This window comes from Osmerus eperlanus, unplaced genomic scaffold (assembly GCF_963692335.1).
Source record: "Osmerus eperlanus unplaced genomic scaffold, fOsmEpe2.1 SCAFFOLD_169, whole genome shotgun sequence".
Lineage (NCBI taxonomy): Eukaryota > Metazoa > Chordata > Actinopteri > Osmeriformes > Osmeridae > Osmerus > Osmerus eperlanus.
Window position 1 is genome coordinate 27,716 of NW_026911550.1, and position 20,763 is coordinate 48,478.

At 50.1% G+C, this 20,763-nt stretch overlaps 2 protein-coding genes across 2 annotated transcripts; one reads left to right on the forward strand and one right to left on the reverse strand.

The window, feature by feature from the left end:
- Positions 1-6: 6 nt before the first annotated feature.
- she (Src homology 2 domain containing E) lies at positions 7-5,468 on the reverse strand. Its single transcript, XM_062455633.1, is given in 7 exon segments — positions 7-748; positions 1,079-1,089; positions 1,091-1,199; positions 1,911-2,286; positions 2,774-3,016; positions 4,023-4,146; positions 4,523-5,468. Coding segments are annotated over 7 exon segments (1,575 nt in total). The 5' UTR covers positions 4,979-5,468; the 3' UTR covers positions 7-492.
- An 866-nt stretch (positions 5,469-6,334) lies between these two features.
- Positions 6,335-19,581, forward strand: LOC134016232 (cingulin; the record flags this gene model as incomplete). The annotated part of the gene is made up of 16 exons (XM_062455626.1): positions 6,335-6,512; positions 12,678-13,015; positions 13,232-13,482; positions 13,594-13,691; positions 14,974-15,043; positions 15,278-15,373; positions 15,955-16,070; positions 16,265-16,373; positions 16,449-16,661; positions 16,757-16,905; positions 17,859-17,979; positions 18,072-18,293; positions 18,404-18,625; positions 18,717-18,965; positions 19,190-19,360; positions 19,483-19,581. Coding segments are annotated over exons 2-16 (2,523 nt in total), but the record flags the coding sequence as incomplete, so codon positions are not given.
- Between the last annotated feature and the right edge of the window lie 1,182 nt (positions 19,582-20,763).

Sequence of the window (20,763 nt, forward strand, 5' to 3'; positions counted from 1 at the left end):
ACACTGGTGTGTAACACTATAGTGGTGTGTAACACTATGGTGGTGTGTAACACACTGTGGTGTGTAACACACTGTGGTGTGTAACATCTGTTGAAGTGAGTTGTCGGAGCACAATAATGTGAGTTGTGAAAAGCTAAAGAGCTGTGAATGGTAAGATTGTTTTCCTCCGCACTATAAATACAGCCAGTGTGTGTGTGTGTTTGTGTGTGTGTCTGCTTTACGATGAGAAACAGGCTCTGCTGTGTGTGTGTCCTTGAACGGAGCAGTGTGGGCTTTTCACCACTAGGTTGTGCATTTGTGAGTCACAAGTTGCCCGTGTACAATCAGCTGTACAGTCATACTGCAGGAGAGAATCAACCCAAGACTGGATATCTACGGTATTTACTCACAAAAATGTGTGTGTTCTCTTGGAAGTCGCTTTGGATAAAAGCGTCTGCTAAATGCATAAATGTAAATGTGTGTGTGTCCGCTGGCCTTCTGTTTGGTTTATGTTTAACACTTTGGTGTTTCTGTGTGTGTGTGTGTGTGTGTGTGTGTGTGTATGGTGTGTGTGTGTTCAGTGTGGTCTTGGACAGGGTACTGCAGGGTCATGTGTTGGGCTCCAGTGAAGGGCAGCCTGTGAGAGTGGTAGTGGTGCACTACTTCAGGGATGCTGGTGAACACACAGCTGCTCTGGTCCAGGGTGTAACCCTGCCCCTTGCTGCTCCTGGTCTGGGCCACGATGATGTGCACGCAGCCCTGGCTGGTCCTGCACACACGAGTCAAACGCACCACAACACAGGAAGTGAGTGGTTGTTAGAACAGAATTACAGACCAATAGCAAAACTAGTCTTAATTATTTCAGATCTTCTTTGTCTTTCTCATTCATTCTTTTCAAGTTATTTTCCCTTTTCTCTCTTCGCCTCTCTCTCTCTTCCTCTCTCTCTTTCTCTCCCTCTTTCTTTCTCTCCTAAACACGCTGCTTGCCTGCGTGTCTGGGTGTGCGTAATGGGGTTAACGATGTAGACTTTACTTACAACCGAACGTAATAGCACACATACACTCAAACAGACACGAACAGACAAGGATACACACTCACTTCAGAGCGATGGGAGTACTTGCTGGTCCCTGATTCGCTGTCTCGGACCAGGAAGCTGGCCTCCCTGCAGCGCTGCAGCTGAGACTCTGCCTGCAGGCGACTCACACTGCCATGGTACCAGCTGGGGGGGGGGGGGGGGGGGGGGGGAGGGGGAGAGATAACAGGGAGAGGAGTTAAGATCTACAGCTCAGAGGACAGTAATGGGACAGGACTACACCGCTGGTGTCATGGAGGAGAGATGGGGGTAGCATGTCACATGTGCTCTGAAAGGAACGCTGAGAGAGAGAAAGAGAGAGAGTGTCTGTGTGTGTGAGAGAAAGAGAGGGTGTGTGTGTGTGGGTGTGGAAGAGAAAGAGAGGGGGGATGAGGGAAATAAGTGATTCTAAATGGAGGGGGGGAGGTTGTGAGGGACATGAGATGATTCAAGGTGCTGTTGACAGTGACCACAGGGTAGAACTGAGTCTGCTGAGCTGCTGTAGGACTCAGGACATCACACTGAGCTGTGTCTACACATCATGCTAGGAGCATCCTGCACATCTTCACATACACACGCACAGTACACACGCACAGTACACACGCACAGTACACACGCACAGTACACACGCACAGTACACACACACAGTACACACACACAGTACACACACACAGTACACACGCACAGCACATGAATGAAAACAGAAGCTGATGGTGTGGGAGTATAACTGTAGAGAATGTTCTGGAGGGTTTAAAGAGACTTCTCTGGCCTTCTATCCCACACACCTCTCTCTCTGCTCTCCCTCCTCTCTGGCTTGTGTTTCTATGGCCTCATTGAGCTCCTTTGTGTTTCCCTCACCTCTGTTTCTCCAGGGGAAGGGTGCGCTCCACCCTGGCTGCCTCCACCTCCAGCGCAGGACAGGGGGGAGTGGGACAGGGGGGAGTGGGACAGGGGGGAGTGGGAGATGGAGGGGAGAGTTTGGTGGCGCTGGTGGAAGAGGGGGGAGGGAGGGAGAGTTTGAGGGTGGGGAAGGAAGGGGGAGGGGAGGACAGGGGAGAAAGCTTAAGGATGGGAGAGGAGGGGAAGAAGGGAGAGGGGGGGGATGGCCAGAGGGAAGAAGAGATGAGGGTTTTCTGGTTCCAGGTCTTCTGTTTGAGGTTGTGTTGGAGCTGAGGGCGGCCGGGCAGAGCAGAGTCTTCCTTACTGGGGGAACAGTCCACCCCCTGGAACTGAGCTGGAGGGAACCGGACAGACGAGGACACAGCATGATCAGGTCTCACACAACATCCCTATGTGGTTTTGTATTTTTCTCACTACCCTTTGTCTATCTCTCTCCCTCCCCCTCCCTCTCTCTCCCTCACCCCCTCCCTCCCTCTCTCTCCCTCTCCTTCCCTCTCTCTCCCTCCCCCTCCCTCCCTCTCTCTCCCTCCCTCCCCCCCCTCCCTCTCTCTCCCTCCCCCTCCCTCTCTCTCCCTCACCCCCTCTCTCCCTCCCCCTCCCTCTCTCTCTCTCCCTCCCCCCTCTCTCTACCTGACAGGGCCCTCCCCCCTCCCTCCCTCCCCCCTCCCTCCCCCCTCCCTCCCTCCCCCCTCCCTCCCTCCCCCCTCTCTCTACCTGACAGGGCCCTCCCCCCTCCCTCCCTCCCCCCTCCCTCCCCCCTCCCTCCCTCCCCCTCCCTCCCCCCTCCCTCCCTCCCCCTCCCTCCTCCCCCCTCTCTCTACCTGACAGGGCCCTGACGATGTCCTCCTTCCTCCACTCCCAGGGCAGCTCGTACTCCCCAGTGGGGCGGGCGTCGGACTCGGGCCGTGTGACGGGGATCCACACCCCCCCGGCGTCGCCCTCCGGCCCCCCCTCGTAGGGCGTGTCGTAGATGTTAGGAGGCGCGAGGCTCCGCCCCTCCCCCTGGCCTCGGTCCAGCAGCACACACACCTTCAGCAGGTCCTTGGAGCCGCGCCTACGAACCTCTGACACGGGCCCAAAACACAAAGCTTCAACGAGGGAAACCCAGTCAACACACACAAGACAGGAGGATGACTTAGTCATAGAGAAGAAGGCATCTGTCTTCCCCGTGTGACCCTAGATTACAGGTATCACTACTCTAGCTTAGTCGATTGGTTTCCATGACACCGCTCACGCACACACTGTATTTACATTTACATTTTACATTTTAGTCATTTTGCAGACGCTCTTATCCAGAGCGACTTACAGTAAGTACAGGGACATTCCCCCCGAGGCAAGAAGGGTGAAGTGCCTTGCCCAAGGACACAACATCATTTTGCACGGCCGGGAATCGAACCGGCAAACATCTGATTACTAGCCCGATTCCCTAACCGCTCAACCACCTGACTCCCCATGTATGAAGGTTGTGTGTTTGTATCTCTCATCTCCACAGAGGATATCTTATGTTATTGCATGCCGAGTACAATATTTCTTTGCAGTCTGTCAGGTAGCCTGTGTGTCTGCACTATTGTGTGACCAAACAATGGAGCTACGGGAAGAAAGGTCAACACAGTCCCTGATTGGCCGGCTGACTAGACCACTTCCTGACTGCTGGGAAGTGATTGGGCGAGACCGGGGGAAAGAGGAGTGTATGTTGGGGTGAGGGTGAGGGGGTCTTTGTGTTCTGTTCACACATAAGGGGCCACGTAGTATAATATGAGTGTGCTGGGGCACAGATACTGGGGGCTGCTTCCTATCAAGAGAATGGGACACAGGAAACAGAAGCAGGAGACAGGAAGCAAGAAGAGGAAGCTTCGCCCTTTGTCCCAGCACAACACTGTTTCCATAGCAACCGCCAGTAGAAGGGGAAATCGTGATGGGGTCCAGTTGTGATCCGAGCCTCTTTAAACACACACTCTCAAACCGGACTGGCCGATGTCTTTTTAAGATCTTGAAAAGCAACATCATGTTCCCCAGCCCAAGCACTGGAGGGGTGGAGTGAAATTACCTCTGACCCCAGTATGACCTCACCTGTGATGATGACCTGGGCGTCGTAAGGCTCCATGTATCCATCGTCCTCTCCCGCTCTCTCCGCCTCCCTCTGCTCGCGTGTCTGCTCTGCGTCGTACGGGTCTGCGTAGTTCTGGATGATCAGCTGCAAAACAGACATGAGAGACATGCACATGATGGATGATCAGCCATGCACATGATGGATGATCAGCCATGCACATGATGGATGATCAGCCATGCACATGATGGATGATCAGCCATGCACATGATGGCCTGCTTGGTGCCCAGTAGGGTCTGTCTTTGTGAGGAGCAACAAGGGGACAGGCCTGTGTATGAGAGAAGTTCTCATGTTACATAACTCTACAAACAAAGCCTTTACTGGGAGCCAGGCGTGTGTGAATGTGTTTGTGTGTGTGTGTGTGTGTGCATGTGTTTGGGTGTGTGTATGGGGCAGACAACAGCTTAACCACAGTTTTTGCAACAACACGTAGGTGTAGCACCAAGCAAACTTTCTAACTCACCGTTGCTGTCTTGATTTCGGTTCTTCCCCTCTCGTTCTCAGGCATCTCCTGTTGATCTGAGCCGCTGACGACCTGGGGCTTGTCCTGCTTGTCCACTTTAATCATCCTGCTGATGTACGCGTGCGCCAAACTGGACGTCCTCAGCGGTCGATTCTCATCTGGTACTCCTGTCTCGATCTTGGAACTCTTGCGGTTCTTACCGGGGATGAGATTGTCCCAGACTGTCCCGCCGTTGCATGTGCCGCTACGACCCAGTTCAAACGCCGAGTTTTTTCTAGTTCTCCCTGACAGTAAAGAACCGACTCCTCCAGAGCCATCCTTACGCTGGTTTCCCTTCAGGCTGTCGCGTGTTATCCCGGGTTTGGGTCGCGTTTGGGGACCTGATTCAGAGGCGGAGCGCACACGTTCGGTCCCGTTCCTCAAGTTGATAGGGAAATCCCTGAACCACTTTGCCATGTTTGATAATACTAAGACAGTAGTTGGTGAATTCAATTGATGCCTAAAACGGTTCCACGTTTACAAAACATAAGCTATTTTGAGAAGTTTTATAGCTTTAGTGCGAGGACACTGATTTTACGCACGGGTACACTTGGTTAACTCTGTTGCCGGTCACGATGTTGACGTTGATCAAGTAGACCATTCAAAACTGGATCAATATTCTGAATTAATAGATTATGTGGATAGGACAGACTGAAATACAAATTCCAAACCTTAACCCATCTGTCATTCAATCAAGGGCTTCTTTCCGCGAGCCTCGCCTGTCTTGCTATACCCACAGCCAACTACCCTCGGAGTTTAAAAAGTAGTCTTTGGAGCGCGTAAACTCGGAAGAACAGAAAGATTTTCTTTGTACTCACTGAAGATCCCATTCCCGGAGCTTGTTAACGGTGCGACTTCCAACCGAAATGTGAGAATAGCTTTGAGGTTGATTCAGTGGGTGCCAGAGGGAGGAGGTCGGGGCGGGGGGACTGGGTGTGTTGAATAACAAAGGAATGGTCATATTTCATAAATGCGCATTGAAACCTGGTAAATGACTGTGACCCGTGTGTGCACAGAGACAAAACAATGACCCTGAGAATCAGGCAGGGATGACACCTGACACGTCCAAGCACAAATCTGAATACAGGTCTCCATTTTTAAGCTAATATAACTTCATGAATTTGCAGTATGATAGGCTATAAAGTTATTATCCTGGCACAATCTTCCAGTTTTTAACTGAATAAGTTAAATCGCTGGATATGTTGCTGGAAATTTGTATTTTCTTTTTATAACAAAGGTCAGTGTCTCGGGCTCATCTTTAGTTCTGAAGTGTGCTTGAAATATTAGTGAAGACATAGTGCCCCCTACAGGACTTTCTGTGGAACAACACACCAGTTTGTATTATACTGTATATACACCGTTTATTTTTTATTTATATTTTTTCGTTAATAAAGGAAACAAAGGAATATGATATCCATAGAAATCTGTATTGGGGAAAGGTTGCAGTGGGAAGGTCACCATTACCTGAGCAGCTGACCCTTGTATAAACACTTGTATTCACCTCACTTAGAAATGAAACCTACCTGTGCGGTAATAGTTTCTAGTAAGGATAAACCACGGCATGACAATCAAAGATAAAAACTGTTACCACCACTGAGTGTTTTCCATAAGTCTACAGCACTGTTACTTTATCATAAACTGACAGAAAATCCCACCAATACTGAAAGCGGGCGCTCCGCGTTGTTCCGCCCATTAAATTATCCTAACCTATCACGTTATTCCCTTTGGCTGGGCTGGGCGGGACAACGTTTCTGACCTCATCGGCCACAAAGGTAACAGGTTGCAGTCCCATAACCAACTTAGCTGTCCGCGGATTGTAAATATCTAATACTAGTTTCTGGCTATTACGGTTGGTAACTAGCTACCTAATTTGTTTACCTTTAGGAGAAACTATACAAAAATACTGGATAAACTGAAAAAGAAAAAGTACTACTTGACCCAAGAATAGCAGGTACGTTTGGATGTTAATAGTCCAGCACAAAGATGTCACAGACACTGAGACTGGGACAGCGGGATGGCTAACGTTAGCTAGCATGTCCGCTATACAGCTTGATCAGATTTGCGCATTTGGCTGGATCGCTAGCTGTTTTGATTATAAACTATAAACTTTTATCTTTTAAAACGCTAGTCACACAGGCAGTACCGAGCTAAATGTAAAGATCAACATGGAGTTGAGTCCTTATCAGCTAGGTATGTTGACTATGCCAATGTGTTGCATTTTGCTGGCGAACATTGAACTACTGCAGGTTATAGCTACTTACTCATTTTTTTCCGATGAACGGTCCGCTAACGACCAAGCTACAGTCACATGTAGGTCGGAGCAGGTGTATCGTTACGTTAGCTAGCGTATCTCTACTCGCAATGGTACTTGATAGCAAGTGACCCACCCTTGCTGAAACACATTTGCAACGTCCTTATACTTTCATTGTGCTTTAATTCAAACACTTGTCAGTTGGCGACAATTGTCTGGCTGTGAATTCAGTTACACTTGTTTAATTTGAGGGCTGCTTCTGTCCCGTACAGTTTAGTCTGATCGCGTCTACTGTACTAGCTGGTACGGATGACGCAGCCGGGGAAGAATTCGAGACCAGAGGTAAAATCCTACCAGTGTTGACAGTGTAAATACTGAACGCGTCAAACCTGGAACATTAGTGTTACCACACTGAGGTGTTGGAGAAACTTAGCTCGAGGGTACTTGTTTTAGATGTCAGACCTTTAACTGACTATGAGACTGATACAGGTACTTTAAGGACGAGTATCTGTGTGTGTTTAATGTTTACTGCGCAACATGCTGTGGAATGTGGAGGGCTGTAATTGTGTGCTGTTTGTGAACTATTTGGCAACACCGAAGCCCCCCTTTGTGAAGCCAGTGAGAGCCATTAGAGTTAGACAGAGGAAGAAATGGCTGTTTGTCTGAGTGTGAAAGAGAAGCGGTGCTGAGTTTTGAGAGGGATGGGAAGGAGGGAAGGGGTCTGGTTTAAGTCAAGAATGTAATGGAGAGCCAGAAGGGCTGAATGGAGGAATGACTGTCTATTCACAACAGACAGAGAAGAGAGAAACCAAAGCAGCTAGCTGTCTCCTGGGTATCTGGGTTATGTTGTGATAACATTGTTTAGCAATGACATCCCAAAAAAATGAACTTGTCTAAAATCCTAGACTTATCCTACACAAAGACACAATGATTTACTTCTTTAGATCTTTTTTTTTCTTCTTTTCACTGAAGTTTTGGGGGCAAATGGCAGTGGTGAAAAGCTGTCTCTGATAATGTCTTCAGTGGCTTTCCTCCCCTCCAGTCTCTCTCCCACTAACTCTGTTCCACACCCCGCCCCTGAGAGCAAGGCGGACTCCATTCAATTTGCTGCCTCTGTGCAGGGCTGTGGACTGTCTCTGTGCAGGGCTGTGGTCTGCCTCTGTGCAGGGCTGTGGACTGCCTCTGTGCAGGGCTGTGGTCTGCCTCTGTGCAGGGCTGTGGTCTGCCTCTGTGCAGGGCTGTGGGCTGCCTCTGTGCAGGGCTGTGGTCTGCCTCTGTGCAGGGCTGTGGGCTGCCTCTGTGCAGGGCTGTGGTCTGCCTCTGTGCAGGGCTGTGGTCTGCCTCTGTGCAGGGCTGTGGACTGCCTCTGTGCAGGGCTGTGGACTGCCTCTGTGCAGGGCTGTGGTCTGCCTCTGTGCAGGGCTGTGGACTGTCTCTGTGCAGGGCTGTGGTCTGCCTCTGTGCAGGGCTGTGGTCTGCCTCTGTGCAGGGCTGTGGTCTGCCTCTGTGCAGGGCTGTGGGCTGCCTCTGTGCAGGGCTGTGGGCTGCCTCTGTGCAGGGCTGTGGACTGCCTCTGTGCAGGGCTGTGGTCTGCCTCTGTGCAGGGCTGTGGACTGTCTCTGTGCAGGGCTGTGGACTGCCTCTGTGCAGGGCTGTGGTCTGCCTCTGTGCAGGGCTGCGGACTGCCTCTGTGCAGGGCTGCGGACTGCCTCTGTGCAGGGCTGTGGACTGCCTCTGTGCAGGGCTGTGGTTACTGGATGGACTCAGCCTGAGTGTTGAGTTCAGACGGAGAGGGAGCACAGGCGGAGGTTAGCTACAGCCTGGAGAGAGGAGGGTGGCGTCTGAGAGGGACACAGGCAGGCAGAGGGTGAGAGAGTGAGAGACAGGCTGGAAGGGAGGGCGTGGGAGGGGGTTTGAATTCCCAGGATTGCTGTCCTTGTTTTCTGCTCCACATCATCTGCACAATAGGATGGACCCTAAGCCCCCCTCACACACACACACACACACACACACACAGTCTCTGTCTAGGAGCTAGACTGGCGTGCTGGTGTACGTCGACCTACTCAGTGACACACTAACACAATGAAGGGCTGTTGTGACTGAGGAGCAGGTGACCCAGAGGCTCCTCGTGTCACACGGCCCCTCTTGTGGAAGCTGGGCCTCATGACAATGAGAGAAGGGCAGGCTGCCCTGCTCTGTAGCACTGAAGGCTGTGTCTCTGTTATTACTGACTTAAGCATAAGAGATGTGTGTGTGTGTGTGTGTGTGAGAGAGAGAACAGGGTTTCTGTTGAAAGTGTGCGTACTCGTTCATGTGTGTTAACGTGCTGTGACAGGGTACTTCCCTTACCGCTCTGTCTGTGTACTCTGTCTGCCTCGTCACATATCTGAGGACACGACCCCCCCCACCAGCTAGCATGACATAGATAACCCTGGTCAAACTAGCATGACATAGATAACCCTGGTCAAACTAGCATGACATAGATAACCCTGGTCAAACTAGCATGACATAGATAACCCTGGTCAAACTAGCATGACATAGATAACCATGGTCAAACTAGCATGACATAGATAGCCGAGCATGTCCGTGGTATACCAACAGTAGACACACAATCTGAATCTGTGACAGATTGTGAGCATAGTGAGCCGTGAGTATAGTGACTTGTGAGCATAGTTACCTGTATAGGTTCACACTGCCTGTGAGTAGTAAATTACTCCTCTGGTTATCTCCTTAGATGAGCGCTTCCTGATCCAGCCTGCTGTGGTTTAACTCCCCTCATAAAGCCCTATGCAGAGTTAGTGGAGGGCTGGGATTTATGGGACACAGCACCCAAGCAATGGTCTACTCACTGGCTGTGTTTTACGATAAGTGTGTCTGGCAGGGTGTGTTTGTGTGTGTCACAGGTTGTGTGTGGGAGAGTATGTCTATGTGTGTGTGTCAGGGTCAGAATCCTGAGGTATGTGTGGGAGCAGGGCTGTGTGTGTGTGTGTCAGGGTGTGTCTGTGTGTCAGGGACAGGGTGTGTGTGTCAGGGTCAGAATCCTGAGGTGTGTGTGGGGGCAGGGCTGTGTGTGTGTGTGTGTGTGTGTGTGTGTGTGTGTGTGTGTGTGTGTGTGTTAGGGTGTGTGTGGGGGCTGGTTCCTGGTCCTTTAGGGTTATCCCCTGCAGCACGTCATTTATCAGTGAGCAGAACCTGACTGACTCTTCCTGTCCTCTTCTCACCCCAGAGAGGGAAGTAACCAAGTACAAATACTTCATTACTGTACAGAAGTAAAATGTTTTGAAAAAAAATATTGAAAGGTTTTGTTTTTCGAAAAGAAGGTTTGAAAATGTTTCTCTGAAAGGTTTAAAAAATCTTTTGGAAGTTGGAAATTATGGCCATATGAGAGAGATGTTGGAAATTGTCCCTGTCAAAAATGATTCCTGGCAAATGCACTGTGGGTCTAGTTTCTTTTTTAATTAATGTTTTAATATGATGTGAGGTCCAGTTACCAGCGTGACACTAAAACGGGTAGTAGTAATGGCTGCTTTTGACATGTCAGAGCCCACACTTCTTTACTTTAACTTGAATGAAAAAGTGTAGTCAGCACTTCAACTTTTACCAGAGTCTTTTTATACATGAGTATCTGTACTTCTACTAGAGTGAAGGATGTGTGTACTATTGCCATCTCTGTCACACACACATACACACACACACTGCCTCTCAAAGACGTGAGTACAGGGGAGGTGCAGAATATTAGTAAGTAGAGCAGGACTGTGTTGTGGATGACTGGTAATGCCTCTAAAGTATCCATGGTAATGAACCATGCAGGACAATGAGCTGGTGTTGAGAGGCGCTGACACAGCACCCAGGCTGCCACATACAGGATTACAGTAGGGCACCCAGGCTGCCACATACAGGATTACAGTAGGGTACCCAGGCTGCCACATACAGGATTACAGTAGGGCACCCAGGCTGCCACACAGGATTACAGTAGGGCACCCAGGCTGCCACATACAGGATTACAGTAGGGCAACCAGGCTGCCACACAGGATTACAGTAGGGCACCCAGGCTGCCACACAGGATTACAGTAGGGCACCCAGGCTGCCACACAGGATTACAGTAGGGCACCCAGGCTGCCACATACAGGATTACAGTAGGGCACCCAGGCTGCCACACAGGATTACAGTAGGGCACCCAGGCTGCCACACAGGATTACAGTAGGGCACCCAGGCTGCCACACAGGATTACAGTAGGGCACCCAGGCTGCCACACAGGATTACAGTAGGGCACCCAGGCTGCCACATACAGGATTACAGTAGGGCAACCAGGCTGCCACACAGGATTACAGTAGGGCACCCAGGCTGCCACACAGGATTACAGTAGGGCACCCAGGCTGCCACATACAGGATTACAGTAGGGCACCCAGGCTGCCACATACAGGATTACAGTAGGGCACCCAGGCTGCCACACAGGACTGCAGACTGGGGCCAGGCTGGGGGCAGGGCTGGGCACCAGCTCAACACTGCAGTAGAGCTCCACCAGCCTGGCACACAGGGGAGAGTCTGGGGCCAGGCTGGGGGCAGGACCAGGGGAGAGTCTGGGGCCAGGCTGGGGGCAGGACCAGGGGAGAGTCTGGGGCCAGGCTGGGGGCAGGACCAGGGGAGAGTCTGGGGCCAGGCTGGGGGCAGGACCAGGGGAGAGTCTGGGGCCAGGCTGGGGGCAGGACCAGGGGAGAGTCTGGGGCCAGGCTGGGGGCAGAACCAGGGGAGAGTCTGGGTCCAGGCTGGGGGCAGGACCAGGGAAGAGTTTGGGGCCAGGCTGGGGACAGGACCAGGGAGAGACCTCCTCCAGCTGGCCAGCACTCAGAACAATGAAGCTGATTGAGGGAAAGAGAGATGGGGGCGCGGGGGGGTTAAGTGACTGGGGGGATGGGAGGAACAGAAGGATGGAGGGGCAGCATGGATGATGGACACAGTGGAGGTTAAACAACAAGAGGAAGATGAAGTGTTTCTTGATAATGTCCAAATGAAGCACCCAGATACTGTTGGCCTCAAGTCAGCCTTCACTGATTACTCAGTCACAGTTTCAGAGCAAGGTGTGTCAACAAGGGTGTGTGTGTGCGCGACTGTGTGTGTGTGTGTGTTTGTGTGCGCTAGGTTAATGACTAATGAAGCTGACACACTCCCACAGAACAAAGTCCATAGAACAGAAATAAATCTCCCCTGAGGGGGTGAGAAGGCTGACGTGCTGCTCGGTCTGATTCAGGTCATTCACATCATAGATATATATAAAGGGTAGATGTCAACGTCAGAGATGTCGTTATGCCTCTGCATACTTATGAATAATTATGTTATTTAAAAAAATAAATAGAATAGAAGTATGCAGTGGCATAACGACATCTCTGACGTTGATAACAAACCAAACCGTTTCAAAATAGGTTGAAAATTGAGCAAGTTATGGTCATTTAAAAAGTACATGTAGCATCAACACAATGTTATGGGTGAGCGAGTTGACTGTAGCAAGATGGCCGCCATGTGCGGACGTTCTAGACTCCGCCGTAAGACATCTAGTCTTTATATATATCTATGATTCACATCACACCCCCTCAACACTGGTCACATCACACCCCCTCAACACTGGCAGAGAGGTCTCTTACTCTGGTTGTGTTTCTACAACAACACTGGCTTTATTGAATCCCTTTATGAGAATCCTCCTGCTGTGAATGAGGAGCCCTGAAGGGCATTCCTCTGTACTGCAGACACAAGGCTGGGGAGAAGCACTGTCTGGAGGGTTAAGACTTCAGCGCAAACTATGAGAACTAATATGAGAAAATATGTTAGCCTAAAATTTCTCTCTCGCTCTCTCCTCCCTCCCCCCTCCAGAATGAGTACTCCATCCTCCGTCCGCAAGACCCCTGTGGACTACGGCGTCCAGATCCGCTTCATCAAAGACCTCCATGACTCCGGAGGGGGGGCCCCCGGCCCCCAGCCCAGGGCCAAGCCCCCCTCGGCCTCCAAGTACGGGGTGGCGGTCAGGGTGCAGGGAATCGCCGGCCAGCCCTACGTGGTGCTGAAGGATGGGGGGGAGAAGGGAGACTCGTATGGGGTGCAGCTTCGGACACACTGCCCCCCCAGGTACAGCAGCCTGCCCCGGAGGAGGGAGGAGCTGGGGGGGCAGGGGGAGGAGGGAGGGGGGGCGCTGCGCCGGGCCCAGTCCCACGGCTCCCTCCTGGAGAGGGAGGGGGGAGGAGGAGGTGCGGGAGGAGAGGGGGAAGGGGAGGAGCATCAGTTGCGCAGGCCACCAGGAGACGGGTGGTCCGGTAGCTACGGCAACCTGGACGGGGGGATTGGGCTGGGGGGGGTGGAGGAGCAGGGGAGAGGGCTGGGGGGGGTGGGGGAGCAGGGGAGCCAGTCCTATCCCTCCCCCCCTCCCCCAGCACCCCCCCCGGTCAACAGGCTGATCACTGGCTTCGATGGACAGAGGGGGCGCTCTCCCACGTCACACAACACCCAGGGCCCCTCCCCCATCATCACCCACAACCCCTCTCCCCCCTCCTCAGTGCACAGCAGCCTGGGAAGAGGCCCAGGCCCCGCCCCCAAGACCACAGCCCTGCCGGCCAATCAGTGGGCTTCGTCGGGCAGGATTGCTACCGTGGAGACGCTGCCCGCTAATCAGAGAGAGACACAGGTGAGAGAGAGAGGTGGGGGTCAGTAAGAGAGGGGGGGAAGAAGGGGTCAGTAAGTCACATGGAAATAATAGTAGTGTTAAAAATGTGTGTTTGTTTGTGTGTGTATGAAGGTGACCCCTGACCTTTTGCTGGACCAGGGTCAGAGTGCAGAGGTTACCGGAGAGGAGGAGCAGATCATGCAGACCATCTACGCCATCCTGAGAGACGGGTACTGTGCCCTCCCTCAGCCTCAGCCTCCCTCCCCCTCAGCCTCCCTCAGCCTCAGCCAGTGGGAGAGGAACACTGGTTCTAACTAAACACTAAACTCCATCAGTCAGCCTTACTAGTCTCTGAGCTGCTGCAGTAGGTAGACTGTCTGTACTGCTGGGCTAGTGCCTGTACTGCTGGGCTAGTGTCTGTACTGCTGGGCTAGTGTCTGTACTGCTGGGCTAGTGCCTGTACTGCTGGACTAGTGTCTGTACTGCTGGGTTAGTGCCTGTACTTCTGGGCTAGTGTCTGTACTGCTGGGCTAGTGCCTGTACTGCTGGGCTAGTATTTGTACTGCTGGGCTAGTGCCTGTACTGCTGGGCTAGTGTCTGTACTTCTGGGCTAGTGTCTGTACTGCTGGGCTAGTGTCTGTACTGCTGGGTTAGTGCCTGTACTGCTGGGCTAGTGCCTGTACTGCTGGGCTAGTGTCTGTACTGCTGGGCTAGTGCCTGTACTGCTGGGCTAGTGTCTGTACTGCTGGGCTAGTGCCTGTACTGCTGGGCTAGTGTCTGTACTGCTGGGCTAGTGTCTGTACTGCTGGGCTAGTGCCTGTACTGCTGGGCTAGTGTCTGTACTGCTGGGCTAGTGCCTGTACTGCTGGGCTAGTGTCTGTACTGCTGGGCTAGTGCCTGTACTGCTGGGCTAGTGTCTGTACTGCTGGGCTAGTGTCTGTACTGCTGGGCTAGTGTCTGTACTGCTGGGCTAGTGCCTGTACTGCTGGGCTAGTGTCTGTACTGCTGGGCTAGTGCCTGTACTGCTGGGCTAGTGTCTGTACTGCTGGGCTAGTGTCTGTACTGCTGGGCTAGTGCCTGTACTGCTGGGCTAGTGTCTGTACTGCTGGGCTAGTGTCTGTACTGCTGGGCTAGTGTCTGTACTGCTGGGCTAGTGTCTGTACTGCTGGGCTAGTGCCTGTACTGCTGGGCTAGTGTCTGTACTGCTGGGCTAGTGCCTGTACTGCTGGGCTAGTGCCTGTACTGCTGGGCTAGTGTCTGTACTCCTGGGCTAGTGCCTGTACTGCTGGGCTAGTGCCTGTACTGCTGGGCTAGTGTCTGTACTGCTGGGCTAGTGCCTGTACTGCTGGGATAGTGTCTGTACTGCTGGGCTAGTGCCTGTACTGCTGGGCTAGTGCCTGTACTGCTGGGCTAGTGTCTGTACTGCTGGGCTAGTGCCTGTACTGCTGGGCTAGTGTCTGTACTGCTGGGCTAGTGCCTGTACTGCTGGGTTATGATTGGGTGTCTCCACAGGTCCAGTGACAGTGACTCAGCTATCAAGCACAAAGTCCGAGTCATCTACCACAAGATACAGGCTCTCAAGGTTGGTTACAGAAGTCTTCCTCCGAGTACAGCTTTAAAGGCTGACGTCCTGTGGAAGATAAGGCATTTAACATCCCTACTGTCCCTCCCTCCCACCCCCCCACCCTCCCACCCCCCCTCACTCCCACTCCCCCCTCCCTCCCTCCCACCCCCCCACCCTCCCACCCCCCCTCACTCCCACTCCCCCCTCTCTCCCTCCCTCCCTCCCTCCCTCCCACCCCCCCTCCCCCCTCAGTCCAGGGAGGACTCCAGCGCTGAGTGGATGAGGGAGAAGAGGGAGCTGGAGAGGAGACTGTCTGAGCTGGAGACACCACTGAGAGAGGAGCAGAGGGTGAGAGCCATGACAACCACACATACACATACACACACGTACACACACGCACACACACATACCTCATTGAGGAATTTAGTAATGGTCCGACATCTGTCTCTATGTGTTTATTGGGACAAGCTACTTTTCAGTGTAGTTGGAGTGTAATGTGAATAAGTGGCCTTAAAGTCCCTCTTAAATGGGTCTCAGATTAAACCATTTAAGACAGCTGGGTCATCATGGACAGACAACACACACACACACACACTCTAATCTAACTTTAATCATGAGTTGCTGTGTGTTGGTATAAGGGAGCTGGGATCGTCTTAAATTCTAATCGCTCTTAAGAACTTAATCTCTTATGAACGTTGTTCCGTGGAAACAGGCTTTGTGGTGGTTCAAAAAAGGAACACACATTCTCAGTTACTGACATAATGTTGTCTATCTCTGTGTGTGTGTGTTCTGTGTGTGTGTGTGTGTTCTGCATGTGTGTGTGTGTTCTGCATGTGTGTGTTCTGCATGTGTGTGTGTGTGTGTGTTCTGCATGTGTGTGTTCTGCATGTGTGTGTGTGTGTGTTGTGTGTGTGTGTGTGTGTGTGTAGGGCTCTGCAGGCAGGTCCGACCTGGTTCTGAAGCTGGAGGCCTGTCTGGATGACAACCTGCAGCTGCAGGAGAGTCTGGACCAGAACAAGGCTGAGCTACACCACACACACACCGAGTGAGAACACACACACACATACACACAAGGGTGTAGATGAGGCAGAGCAGTGGAGATGATGGATGGGGCTGTAGTATGGTGCTGGAGACATGACCGATGCAGCAGGTTCCAGAGCAGCAGTTGTAGTGTGTTGTGTGTGTGTGTTGTGTGTGTGTGTGTGTGTGTGTGTGTGTGTGTGTGTGTGTGTGTGGCAGGCTGGCTCAGCTGCGTATGGATAGAGAGAAGGCAGAGGCCCGGGGGAGAGACCTGGAGGACCAGCTGGCAGAGCTGCAGGACGAGATGAGGAGAGACAGCACCAAGATGGTACCAACACACACCCACACTCACACACACACACTCACACACTCTCACACACTCACATCCCCTCCCTGTGTGCAGCAGCTGGAGGCGTGCCGGGTGGAGCTGGTGGAGCTGGTGGAGCAGCGGGGGCGTGTGGAGGAGACCCTGCGTCAGCGTGAGAGGGCGCTGGGTGCCCTGAAGGGGGCGCTGCAGGATGAGGTCACCTCACACGACCGGGAGCTGGAGGCTCTGAGGGAGCAGTACAGCACCGACATGGAGAAGCTGAGGAACAGCATGGAGCAGGTGTCCCAGGTACAGACACACACACACTCACACTCACACACACACTCACACACACACTCACACTCACACACACACTCACACACAAGTGTTATTTGGCGGCCCAGTCCCAGGTGGGGATCGAGGCTGAGCGTGTGCGTGTGAACGCCTCGGTGCGCTCCCTGCAGCAGCAGCTGGAGGACTGCAGAGACGAGAGCAGCCACTGGATGGAGCAGTTCCACTCTGCCAGGGATGACCTCCGCTCCACCAAACAGCAGTGAGCACGCCCTCTCTCCCTCACCCCTCTCTCCCCCACCCCCCTCTCTCCCTCACCCCCTCTCTCCCTCACTCCCTCTCTCCCCCACCCCCCTCTCTCCCTCACCCCCTCTCTCCCTCACTCCGTCTCTCCCCCACCCCCCTCTCTCCCTCACCCCCTCTCTCCCTCTCTCCCTCACCCCCTCTCTCCCTCACCCCCTCTCTCCCTCTCCCTCACCCCCTCTCCCTCACCCCCTCTCTCCCTCTCTCCCTCACCCCCTCACTCCCTCACCCCCTCTCTCCCTCTCTCCCTCTCTCCCTCACCCCCTCTCTCCCTCTCTCCCTCACCCCCTCTCTCCCTCTCCCCCCACCCCCCTCTCTCCCCCATCTTTTTGGCTCCTTTGACTGTTTCTCTCTTCATCTCTCTTTTCTCTCGTTCTGCACGGTCACTGTGCCTGGCCTCTCAGGGACACACCGGTCACCCCGGAGCCACAGTGAGTCTGGGAGCTGTAGACTTGTGTCTTGGTATCTTAACTGTGTAGTGTAGTACAGCTTAGGTCATCCACACTCCCCCATCAACACCCTTTGGACCTTTTAGAGCCTTTTAAAAAAGCACTTTCCCTAGGCCCTAATGCCCCCTGGGTTTGGTGCCGTGTCTGGTAGTCCTGTGCCTGCAGCGATGGTGAGTGTGGATGGCCTGACGTTCTCGTGCTGTTGAAAGTGTCGTACTAGAAGGCTGTAGGCCGATCATATTGTGACTGAGGAAACTGTCTTATGATCCAATGTACTGACTGTCATCAAGGACCATGATATGAACTGTGATTTCACTCAAATAATCCATAACCTTGGATCTCCTGAGCTGATTGGCAGATTTGACGAATTTCATCAGTATTAAAACCATTGGTCATTAACTTGTGTGTGCGTGTGTACCTGCGTGTGTGCTTGTGTGTGTGTGTGTGTGTGTGTGTGTGGCAGGCTGCTGCAGACTCGTCTGGAGAAGGAGGAGTTTGAGGAGGAGCTGAAGGAGCAGCAGGAGAGAGTGACCATCATGAAGCAGCAGATCCCTGATGCCAGACACACACAAGAACTCACCACGGTCAGCACACACACACACACACACACACACCACGGTAAGCACACACATAAAATATTGGTCAGACTTTAATTGAATTCTGTATTTTTGGATAGTGCCAAGATGATCTTCGGAGTTGCCGTGCTGACCTGAAGAAAGTCCAGCTGGAGGTTGAGAAGTGCAGGTCAGAACACGACAAGAAGGTCATGGAGGGCATATCCCAGAAGAAGGCTCACCAGGAGCAGGAGGCGGAGCTGAGGTACGAGATAGACAGGCTCAAGAACCAATCACAGAGGGCCAAAGAGGATCTGGTCAAGGCCCAGGAGATGAACAAACAGGTGAGAGATCTCCACCATGTAGAGCAGCAGCCACCCCCTCTCTCTCTCACCCTGGCTCTCTACCTTCCTCTCATCCTCCTCTTCTCTCTGTCTGTCCTCCCCCCCTCCAGCTCCCTGCCCCGGGCCTTCTGTCTGCACTGGAGGAGCAGCTGGGGGATGCACGCGGGGAGGCGGGCCTTCTGAAGGAGAAGCTCTCATTGGCTGAGCAGGATCTGGAGTCGAGCACAGAGCGCCTGGCGCGCGTCCATGCAGAAGTAAACGTTCTCAGAGATACTCAGCTGGAGCAGGAAGAAACGAACACACGGCTCAGAGACAAGCTCTCACATCTGGAGGTGTGCACAGACAAGTTCATTTCTCTCTCACACACACGCACAGACACACACACTCACAGTGTCACATATCCCTGTGTGTGTGTGTGTCCAGGCCCAGCTGCAGACCACCAGCACAGAGAGCTCGGAGGCAGAGCAGGTCCTCCAGGGGCAGGTGAGACAGGGGAGGCTGGAGCTGGACGAGGCCAGGAGAGGAGCCTCCCGGCTGGGTCAGGAGCAGAGGGAGCTCAGCCTGCGTCTGGAGGAGACGGAGCGAGAGAGAGACACACTCACACTCAGCAACACCCAGCTGGAGGAGGCCAGGAGGCAGCAGGAGAGAGCCCTGGAGAAACTCAACAAGGAGGTGAGGAGGGGGAGGAGGAGGAGGAGGAGGGCAGGAGATGGAACGAGAGGAGAGTCAGTATACAGAGAATAGTATTGATTGAAAGTATTGATGCTGAAAATGCAACCATGAAGACATCCAAGGTCATGTCCAATATTCTACAATGTTGATATAGACAACAGCTAATCTCCTCCTTTTTCCTTCTCTCTCTCCTGCCCCCTCCCTCCCTCTGTCCCTCCCCCCAGTATGACAGTGTGTGCTCCTCCTCCAGAGAGGAGCTGCAGGCTCTCAGGGCTCAGCTGGAGGAGCAGAGAGAGAGGACTCGCCGGGAGACACAGGAGGTGCAGCGCCATGGCAACGACACCCAGGCTGAGCTGGAGAGGAGCCAGAACAACCTGAGGAGACTGGAGGAGGAGGTGTGTGTTTGTGTTTGTGCGTATATATATATATTTATATATATATATATATATATATATAAATGTGTATGTGTGTGTTTTATATATATATGTGTGTGTGTGTGTGTGTGTGTGTGCGCCAGGTGTCCCGGCTGAAGAAGGAGCAGCTCCTGGTATGTATTATAGACAACTCCCACCTTGACAAATATCTGCTCACCAACCTCCATCGCCACCTGATCAATCAATATAACTCATTATCCTCATATACCTTCATTATTTCTATATTATTTACTTATGATATATATATTATTATAGATTTATATATTATATTAGATTATTTTATATTATTAATATATATTATTAATTTATATTTTTATTAATTATTTTATATTATCTTAATTATTTTATATTATTTATTGTATATTTTATATTATTTATTTTATTTTCTATTATTTATTGATAGGTTAGATTATGATGATTATTATTACTTATGTATATTATATTATTTATTATATTATTTATTTATCTTATATTATTTATTTTATATTATATTATTTATTTTATATCTTTACTATTTATATTATATTCTTTATTATATCTATTTATATTTTATATTATTTATTTTATATTATTTTACTTATTTATATATATTATTTATTTTATATTATTATTATTATTTTATATTCTTTATTTATATTATATATTATATTCTTTTATATTATATATTTATATTTATATTATTATTTATATTTTATATTATTATTTTATATTATATTCTTATTTATATTATTTCTTTTATATTTTATATTATATATTTTATATTTTATATTATTTATTTTATATTTTATATTATTTATTTATATTTTATATTATTTATTTTATATTATTTATTTTATATTTATATTATTTATTTTATCTTTTATAATTATTTATCTTTATATTTTATATTAATATTTATATTTTATATTATTCTTTTATCTTTTATATTATTATTTTATATTTATCTTAATTATTTTATATTTTATATTAATTATTTATATTTTCTTTATATTCTTATTATCTTATTTATTTATCTTTTATATTATTAATTTATATTCTTTTATCTTATATCTTAATTATTTATATTTTATCTTATTTATTTACATTTATATTCTTTATTTTATATTTTCTATTATATTTTATCTTATTTTTTATCTTTTATATTATTTCTTTTATCTTTATATTATTATTTATATTTTATATTATTTCTTTTATATTTTCTCTTAATTATTTATCTTTTCTATTATTTATTTTACCTTTTATCTTATTCTTTATTTTATATTTTCTCTTCTTTATTCTTTATTTTATATTTATCTTCATTATTTATATCTTTATCTTTATCTTTTATCTTCTTTATTTCTCTTATTCTTTATCTTATCTTTATT